The sequence below is a fragment of the Staurois parvus genome, unplaced genomic scaffold (assembly GCF_062004578.1).
Source record: "Staurois parvus isolate SC_StPar_1 unplaced genomic scaffold, SC_StPar_1.0 ptg000470l, whole genome shotgun sequence".
Lineage (NCBI taxonomy): Eukaryota > Metazoa > Chordata > Amphibia > Anura > Ranidae > Staurois > Staurois parvus.
The window spans coordinates 4,549,406-4,560,058 of NW_028318266.1; the positions used below are offsets into that span (position 1 = coordinate 4,549,406).

Genomic DNA, 10,653 nt, shown 5'->3' on the forward strand with positions numbered 1-10,653 from the left:
TATTCTATGTTTTCTTATTTTGCTCCCACTTCCTATCCATATGCACGTTGACCCTCCTCCTGGTCATTTGACTATTGGCTAACATGGAATATATCTGCTTATCTCTCTAGACTTATACCTTCGCATGTTTTGACTCATATCTTCTCAAAAAACCTGGATACATTACTCCTAAGCCCTTACACTTCGACACTTCATGTGATGTCTCCCTTTTCTATAAGTAAATCTTTTATTCCTACACATCTCTGTTTTTCTCTTTGTCTCTCTTGGGGCTTTTGCATATTCTTTATGAGAACAATTGGTATTTCTGGATTTTGTTACCTGCTTTGACATGTTGCTACGCTATGTATACTGTATAACTTTTATCGTTGGTTCATGTGTGTATAAGATAAAACCTAATAAAGTCTCTTTTAAAAAAAAAAAAAAAAAGGTAACCAGATAAAACCTCAATAAACATATAAAATAAAAGTGCAGCTCTAAAATTTAAATTTTAAATAATGTCCGTAATTAAGAATATATATGAATAAATAAAGTAAATAGTTCATAAAGTGACAATCCATGCTAAGGTGTCTATCACAGTAGTGAGAAATTCCAATATTCAGTGATGTGCTCAAAGATGTGGTAAAAATACGCACTCACCAGATGCGTATTGTAAATACTCATGTAAATATATAATCAGGGGTCCCCTTTAAGGATATATGAGGTAAACCAGGTATGGAATATCCTCCCTCTGGATGGTATACAGCACAGCAGGTAATTTCTGGGTGATAAAGGAATCCGTCCTGCCAGAGGTCCCCTTTAAAGATGGATGGGTGTTTGCAGCAAATAATAGATTGTGACTGGAGGGAAGCTGTGATTGACACCTTAGCACGAATTGTCACTTTGTGAGCTATTTATTTTATTTATTCATATATATTCTTAATTATTTAAAATTTAAATTTTAGCTCTGCACTTTGATTTTCTATGAGTCAGTTAATATGCTTTAGTTTGGATTTCTACAACCCTGAAACGCATTGGATTTTCCATGGAAAATTGAATAAAATATAATTTTGGATTTTTGTATGTGAAGTGTTATGTATTCAAGTTTTTATTGCTGTGTTCCCACTGGTGAGATGAGAGTAAATGGAAAATTCTAAATTCTGAGCTGCCACCAGAACAAGAAGAGAGGGCAATCTTCCAATGGGGACAATTATTTTATAACATTTTTCTTTCATTTACTATTCTTTTAGTGGGACAGGAAGCGAAGGTACATCTTCCCATTGTGGGATAGATGGCAAAATTATAATGATTGCTTACGTTATTTAACCTTCAGTACCAGGGACTTTTACCCCCTTAGGAAGAAGAGTGAGCCGCACACCGGAGCATAGATGAATATAGTGTGTATTTATTGATCCATAGGACACACAAAACACCAGGACATGAATACAGAACCTGCTAACGCATTTCACACGATCACGTGCTTAATCATAACACACTGTTATCCCCTTCTTGCCCAGGACAATTTTCAGCTTTCAGTGTTGTCACACTTTGAATGACAATTGTGCAGTCATGCAACATTGTACCCATAAAAAAGTTATTTTTTTTCACATAAAAAGAGCTTTCTTTTGGTGATAATCAACACTGAGCAGGGGCGGACTGACCATTTGGAAACTCGGGCACTGCCCGAGGGCCCGGGGTCAGTAGGGGGCCCCATGAGATGTCCATGGTACCTTTTTCATAGGCTTTTTTGAGTTTGGGCAAGGACACAGGGGCCCCATGATCCCCTATTGCCCGGGGGGCCCCATGAGTTGTCAGTCCGGCCCTGACACTGAGTTTTCTATATTTTTGCTAAACAGGAAAACCTGTAACTTTTGAAAAAAAAACATGTTTTTCTTTGTTTCTGTTATAAAATTTTGCAAATAAATAACCTTTCTTCATAAATTTAGGTCAAAATGTATTCTGCTACATTTCTTTGGTGAAAATACCCCAAATTAGTGTATATTATTAAGTCTGTAGGAATGTTATAGAGCCCACAAATAATGATATATATATCTGACAATCGATCAATCCTGATGTACTGACGGCCTATCTCATGATGACCCATTTTTGGAAAATAGACAGTTCAAGATGTTTAGTAAAAGGCATGGTGAGTTTTTTTGAAGTTGTAATTTTTTTGTTAAAATTTTTGGGAAAATTAAGAAATTAAAAATACAATCAAAGTTTTTTCCTGCACCTATTTTCTAAAAAAAAGTCCTGGACACATCTAAGGAAGAAAATGTTATCACAGGGTAATGGTCAATTGTATTAGAGTTGAAGAAATATAGATGGGTTATTTCATGTAGAAGAATCACTGAAACAGAGTATTTCATAAGCCAAGATGAAACAACTGATTTAATACAAAGCACCTCGTAACATAATGGTGACTTAATATGTAGAACAAATGGTTAGATAGCAGTTGTAGGATATCATCGCCAAAAGAAAACATTTAATCATCCATCTCTACTATTTCTATCCCACATTGTCTCTGGCTTAGCATATGATTTACTTATTGGTTTGGGAAATCTTTCTGCAAATCACTCAATACTTCCCAGGACTTTTCTTCATGAAGTCATGGAGTCACCCTCAATCCAAGAGGTCAATCGGGAGTTGTAAGTTTTCCTTCACACCTTGTTTTCTGCTCACCATAAAATTGGGCTTCTTTTTTTTCCATGGATTGAATTTTCCCACAATAATCAAGTTAACTTCAGTTCTCAGAAAACCCTTACAGTTTGTAGCTGTTGACCAAATCTATAGATTATGAAACTTATTATTTCTTTGATAATATTTGGTAAATTGAGGGTTCTTAGCCAGAAGTGGAAGCTTAAACACAACAACAGAAATGTATTGGTATATAGTATGAAGTTCTAAAACCAACAAAAACAATCTATCTAGTTACATAAAAGAAACATTATTAAGAAAGCTGTATGTAAGAGAATTCCCATGAGACGGCTGGTGAATAGACGTGTGCATGTGCACAGAATTGCATGATCACGCACAGGCACACGCACGGTGAAGATTTGCACCAGATGGAATATTTAAGAGATGCCTCTGCCTGTGCTGAGTGCTGACTGGTCTTCAGCTGTTCCCTGCTCGTTCCTGTGTGATTTCCTTGTTGCTGATCCGGCTTGTTCCTGACCTGACCCTGATTGCTCTCCTGCTTGATACTGGTTCCTGACTTTAACTCTGCTCTTGACTTTGGCTTGTTTATGATTTGGTACCTTGTTGTCCGCCCGTTGATGACCCTGGCTATTCCTTTGACACTCCTCCTGTCTCCCATCCCTGCTTCCTGCCTTGCTCTGGTGCACACCTGGCGACCCACCATCCCACTGCTGTATGACACTGCTGTTCCTGAATCCGAGGTTCATCAGTCTTCCAAAGTCTCCAACTGCAAGAGCTGCAAACAACATCTGCTGGCGCTCTTGTCCCCCTGGTCCCTAGACACCCTCTGTTCCACTTCCAATGGGGTCAGGGCTAGTGACACAAGTGAGGCCGACCTCGTCATTTCAGTCTCCAATCAGGTACGTGACACTGTAACATATTACAAAATACAAACCATGAGACAGAGAAGACATAAGACAAATATTTAGATATAAGTGCAAGGGATGCAGTATATTCCATAATTACCATGGAACTGTACGTAAGAACCCCATTCTAGTGACCGGTGTTCCAAAGACCTCTTCCCCATTCTCCATCTAGTGTGTATTGTTTTAGGCCTCTCCTCCATTCGTTTTCATGGAGTAGCTCTGATTGGTGGGAAAATCTATTCCTTTTTCAGCATTTGCTAATTCCCAATGTCCTATATTTAACATAAACCAACCCCCTTTAATGCAATTCTTAGCACACCCTTTCTGGAAGGGAAATTAATTATGCAAGTTCTTGACCTTTTTCTGGGAAATTAAGAATTCACAAAAGGCTGGTCTCCTTCATTGCATATCTACTGTAAATGAGGAATACTTTGTAGTTTATGTTTTTGAAAAAAACAGGTTTGGGTCCCATTGTTAGATAAAGGAACTCTGGCACCACACTATCTGAAAGGGGATTCTCAGCAGAGGACGGTTAAGCCTTTTAGTCCACAGTAGCAATTAATATAATATTCCCTCTGGCAACTTAAACCATCCCCACCCATCTGTAAAACATGGACGTATATGTTAGGAATGGACTAGCCAGCAATGGTGGGACTCACCTGCCTTTTGATCTGCAGTACCAGGGCTGGCCAGCGGGTGCTCCCAGCAATCAGAGACTCAACCTTTCAGCCAGCTAACACCTGGAACTGATGATGCTGGGGTATTTAAGGGATGGCCAGACCCACAGACTCTGCCTTGGTGTTGTGTTTGTCCTGGGCCCTGTATCTGTCCTGCATCCTGTTTCTGTCCCTCTGCCTGACCCTCTGTACTACGCTGCTTGTTACCTGTTTTGATCTCTGGCTTGTGACCCTGACCATCCCTCTGCCTGACCCTCTGTACTACGCTGCTTGCTACCTGCTGAACCTGGCCTGTGACCCCGACCATTCTCTGCTTGCTCCCCCTGTACCTACCTGCCCAATTGATATTGACCCGGCCTGCCTGACGACGCTTGCTTGTATGTACTGTTATCTGTGGGTGGTTTGGTTTGGTTTGTTTGCACTGTATTATGTTTAGTATTGCACTGCGTTTATGTTTGTATGGTTAGTGTTAATAAATTGTATTGTTTATCACATATCTGAAGTCTGCGTTTCCCTGCATCAGTCACACACCTCTGGTCATACCTGGGAGCCCTGACAGTATGAGAAGACATTGCACCCCCACATTGATACAATTCTAACTGAAGTATATTCATGATTATAATATTACTTAGAGCTGTTAATGGAGATTTCACATAAACTAATTTTCTAGCAGTAGCAGACATCTGCAACTTCCTTTTCCCATTCCTTACTCTCCAAACACTCTTTTTTTAACAGTTATTAAAAAAATCTTTGAATTCCATTTAGTCTGAAGTAAAAATCTACAGATCATAGTCAACAAACCACCTGCTCTCCAACACTTAACCAAGAATATTAGACTCTAGGTTCCACCTCTAAAGTTTCTCCTAAGTATAATAATCCTTATATGATCATCTCCAAGAAAAAGCTAATCCCTAAGAGCCTCAGGATTTCCAATTTTTTCCATATTTTACCTCAATTTGTTTCCTCAGGCCTATTCCTACCACATACATGTACAGATAGAAAAGCAGAGCTCCAGGTCTGTGTAGATAAAAACAAATCACGATGCTTTATTAAGCTCACTCACCATGTAGGGAACCTGTAGATTTTTCCATTAGCCAAGACGGTCTTTAGTAATGGCTCATTCCAAATAGTGAGACTGAAAACAGCTGCAGAGATAGATGGGGACATGGTTGTGGGTAGAGCTTGGCGGCATCTCCATCATCCGTTCCCACCGTCTGACAAGGGATCTGACAGGTGCCATGGACTGACAGATGGGAGGGTCACAATGCGTTTCTGAGGCCTCTCCCCCTTTGTCAAGCTGGCCCACACTAGGGGAGGTGGTGCTTTTAAAAACTTTCAGCATGGCAGAGACCAATCAAAGAAGTGCATAGGTGGAGCCAGCTGCACAGCAGAGAAAGCCATTAAGAAGAAAGGGGAAAGACGATAGAAAAAAAAAAAACAGATCATCAGTGGAATGATCTGGCCAAGTATGGGACAAACATTGATTTAAAAAATATATTGGAATACCAAAAAAAGGGAAGTGGGATGGGGTGTGGGGGATAAAGGGGACTAAATGAAGAAAAATTAAGGGGGAGAAAAGGAAAACACCATGCAGCTAGGTAGTCGGTTTCACCTTACATAAGGGTTACAAACAGGCATATTGCTATAGTGCATCATATTAGCACATCAATCAATTCATATGTAAAGCAAGGCCAAACCAGAACAGTGCAATCAGAAGACAAAATAATAAAATACAATAGTAGAAATATTGCTAAAAATGGAATTAAAATGTAATAAAATGATGACACTGAGGCAATACATATTGACTCTAATATTAATATGCATGACAGTTTTCAAATTATATTGATGCAACTCTGTATGTGACACTAACATATCATAAAAGAAAACGATCTATAGTGGGGGATGGGGGTGGACCCAAAACAAGCCTTACTAAAGGTTAGATGATGGCTTTTATATCTAACTCATATTGAGAGTTATTATCTAAATGGTTTCTCGGCTGCAAAGCTTTTGAAACCTTTTTGCCACAGAGTCACAAGGAGGGATGGATTCAACTACCCATACTCTGAGGCCCTCTGTGAACTTGTCATGCTGGGTAAAAAAATGCCTAGTGGTCCTCACTGCTATCCTCTACGAGCCTCCTGTGTTCCCCAAAATGGGCCCTTAAGGTGCGGATTGTGCGGCCTACGTACAGGAGACCACAAGGGTAGGACAGGCAGTAGACCCCATAATCCAAAGAGCAGGTGAAAAAGTGTTTTATGACATAAGTTTTTCTGCCGATGTGATACAAATTGATACATTTTGCACTTAAATTTTTTACACTGATGGTTGACTCCTGCTACTGTCAATCACAGCCAGTGAGCCAATGAGGAGAGAGCAGAGGCGGGGCTGAGCCTCAAGCCATGAGTGAATGGACAAGCTGCTTGCTATCGGAGCAAACTGCTTGCTATGGGGGCACTAGGCAGAAGGGGCCTCAAGTGCCATCAGGGAACCAGAGAAAAGGAGGATTGGGGCTGCTCTGTGCAAAACAATTGCACAGAGCAGGTAACTATGTTTGTCATGTAATGAAAAAAAAACTTTATTATCACTTTAACTTTTTATCTTTAGCAATGCCCTGCATTCAGTTTTTACCTGGCCACCTAACAGATTGTTGAACTGAGGGCTGCCCTTAGAACGGTACTACAGACATGATAATATGTTATTACTCTGTAAATTGTTATTGTATTAGGATGCAGCAACAAATGTCTTTTCTTTGTCACTATGTGTGAGCTTTGATCATACTATATACTGTATGTACAAATAGATGTAGGTTTACAATTGTAAAATTTCAATAAAACATATTTTAAAAATATGCTTTTGAGGTATTTATTATATTTCAATAACAATAATATACGGTGTCCCCTTCCCTAATAGTTTACATACAAAAATCCCCAAAATGCATGAAAACACTTTTACCCAAAAAGTGTATTATAGTTATACAAAATAATGCTTACTAACCCAAATAAATAATAAGCAGTGCCTTAAGTGATCAAAAAAGAAATATATATATACACAAGTCCCAAAAAAATTATTGTATGAAATTGTCCTTCCAAATATAAAGTCATTCATAAGGTTCAAAAACCTTCAAGTTTGAAAACCACTTCCAAAGTGACTTCTGAGACCAAAACCTCAAAAAGAAAAAAAACTTACATAGTGTATTACCCTTATCAACTATAAATAAATATTCACTCCATAACGCATGTGAATCACACACAAAAAAACACACGTGATCACTACTAAATACAGTGAACAATTGTGTAAAACGTGCCCGTGAAACAATCTTGTGACAGTTGAATTCAGTAACAATATTGTGAAAAAACTGTGTCCACTTCTAGAGTGTGCAGATTAAATACCCTTACCAAAAATCAAATCATCACAGGCTTGTAATTAAGCAGGCAGGGTGCAGACATCTACTAAACTCCACCAAAAGGATCTTCACAGCTACACAGATATACTCCTCTCTCCACATCCGTCTCCAAATGATGCCCACCATATATATAAATCAATAATAGTGTAAATCCGTATAAGCAGTAATAGATAATACTTTATTATATGCTTACATATATTCCAACTTTAAAAATTGCCATCACACAGGAACAATGCAGCCAGACCCTCTGGAGATCCTCAGAAGCACATCTCCTGGCTCTAACATCAAGATTTCCAGGATCCAAAATGGCCACTCGGTCACTTCCGGTTCCGCTGTGTATCTGACATCACTTCCCTTTGATCATTTGACTTAATCATTATTATTATTATTTATTTGGGTTAGTAAGCATTATTTGGTATATTTATTATATTTGTTACAAATTAAATAATAACAAAAAATGACAACAGCAAATGTTGTGCTTGGGTAGCTTTATGGACAGTCATACATTACTCTGTTTTGCATGTTTCATCCAAGATTTTAAATAGGAAACATTTTACTTATAGGTGAATTTTCTCAAAGCTTTCTTAATGTCTTCATTTCTCAAACTGTATATGAAAGGATTTAGTAATGGCGTAAGCACAGTGTATAGCAATGACAATGTCTTACTGAAGATTTTCATCTGTCCTTCCTTTGGAATGATGTACGTGGCAATTAGAGTCCCATAAAATATAGATACAACTGTCAGGTGGGAGCTACAAGTTGAAAAGGATTTTTGTCTTCCAGAACTGGAGGATATCCTTATGATGGTTAAAACAATACACACGTATGAAATTACTATCACGACGAATGGTAAGATTATTGCTAGAATGCACATTAAGGTGGCTTCTATCAGACACCTAGACACATCTGAGCAAGAAAGCTCCATCAAAGGGTAATAATCACAAAAAAAATGGTCAATCATATTTGACCTGCAGAAATAGAGATGAGTAATTCCATTTATCAGAATCAGTGCAACCAAACAGCCTAGGAGCCAAGAGGCAACAACTAATTTGATGCAAAGCACATGGTTCATAATGGTGACATAATGCAGTGGAGAACAAATGGCTAGGTAGCGGTCATAGGACATCATGGTCAGAATAAAACATTCAAACCCCTCGATTAAAATGAAAAAATAAAGCTGAGTGATACATCCAGGGAAAGACATGGCGGCCCCTTGATGTAGTACAATATCTAACATGAAAGGGGAAATATCTGTGGTCAACAAGATGTCAGCGACGGAGAGTTGAGTGAGGAAGAAGTACATGGGAGAGTGGAGGTTCTTGCTGTAGGACACCAGTTTGATGATCAAGGAGTTTCCACATATTGTCACACAATAAGTGATAAGCAGCAAAATGAAGAGCAATAAATTAAATCTGTCCATGCCTTGGAACCCCAGAAGGAAAATGACTGTGATGTTGTTCTTAGATGATTCCTTTGTATTACAAACAAACACACTCAAAATAGTATTAGAACCAATAATATTTTACTTTAGTTTCTGGTGCTGAGAGCTGCACTGGCAGTGTTTGGTGTTGGGTTTTTTTGGACTAAAAACTACACTGGCAGTTAAAACATATGTAAACCCTGACTATCAACTTCTCTTCTTTGCTCCATTTTGGTCAGCTAAACATACCTCCAAAAGTGTTTTCTTTTGTCATTTTGATAGGTTTGAAAATGCATGAATGTGTGAAATCCAGAGCTTACCTGTGTCCTGTGCACACTTCTTGTGTTATCTCAGGAAGTTTAATTAGCGCTCCTTATTATTTTTATCTAAAGCTGGCCACTGACATGTTGAAGTTCAGCAGGAACTGGATGCATTTAAATCCATCCATGGGCAGACTGGATGTACTGAAGTTGATCTATCAAATGACTTCAGTACAACCAGCCTGTAAGGTTTTTCCAATCACTGCTGGTGGCTATAGCCACACACAGTGATCATTGTATTCTTATGGCTGGGAAACTTCCTGCTGTCAGAATACAATAGTACAGCTGAAGGGGTTCCCCCATCAACACTGACTGTATTGATGGTGGAATTGAGAAATTTTCTTTCCTTCAACCTTTGGTTGAAGAAAAGAAAATTTCTTGATTCCCCCATCAACACAGTCGGTGTTGGGGAAATACCTCCTGCAGTGCTATTGTGTTCTACCAATGGGGAGTGCAAGAAACCTGATTGCTTACCAGTAGAGATCTGTTGACCTGGTTTTACTGTTTGTCAGTGGATCAACTTCACGACAACCAGCTTGCCCATAGACAAATCAAAATTCATCAGGTTCCTGCTAAACCTCACAAATTTTGATCCATCCATCGGCTGCAGACTGAACAATGAAGTGTCTCCATGCCAAGGCTGTGTCACTCCACAACAGTATTTTGGAGCTGAGTCCATTTCTGGCTGATCTGCACATATTTTTCTGCACTTTCAGGGTCTTTTGCTATCATATTACTGCATGCACCAAACTAGTGTTCCATGACATGGAGAGATTTAGTGTATTGCTTTTATTTTACTGCTTATCATTTACCGTCACCTGTAAAGGATTTTAAAGTGTTATCCATGAACAATTTTAGGTCTTGATGTTTCCCCCTTTTAATAGCCACACCAAATTTAAGGCTTGACACGTTGCGTATCTAATTACTCAATGCAACCTCTTCTTTTATATTTTAAAAAGAAATTGGTATTATATTGCGTTTGTGTTCACTAAAATTTATACAGTGTAGTTTTTACTAAAACGTTGTGTTCAATAAACCGTTTTTAGGTCTTGATGTTTCCCCCTTTTAATAGCCACACCAAATTTAAGGCTTGACACGTTGCGTATCTAATTACTCAATGCAACCTCTTCTTTTATATTTTAAAAAGAAATTGGTATTATATTGCGTTTGTGTTCACTAAAATTTATACAGTGTAGTTTTTACTAAAACGTTGTGTTCAATAAACCGTTTTTAGGTCTTGATGTTTCCCCCTTTTAATAGCCACACCAAATTTAAGGCTTGACATGTTGGGTAT

The 10,653-nt window shown here is 38.5% G+C and overlaps 1 protein-coding gene across 1 annotated transcript; it reads right to left on the reverse strand.

The window, feature by feature from the left end:
• Positions 1 to 8,113: 8,113 nt before the first annotated feature.
• Positions 8,114 to 9,066, reverse strand: LOC149452606 (olfactory receptor 11L1-like). The gene has a single exon (XM_089689222.1). The coding sequence runs from the start codon at positions 9,037 to 9,039 to the stop codon at positions 8,173 to 8,175; it is 867 nt and encodes a 288-aa protein (XP_089545348.1). The 5' UTR covers positions 9,040 to 9,066; the 3' UTR covers positions 8,114 to 8,172.
• Positions 9,067 to 10,653: the final 1,587 nt, after the last annotated feature.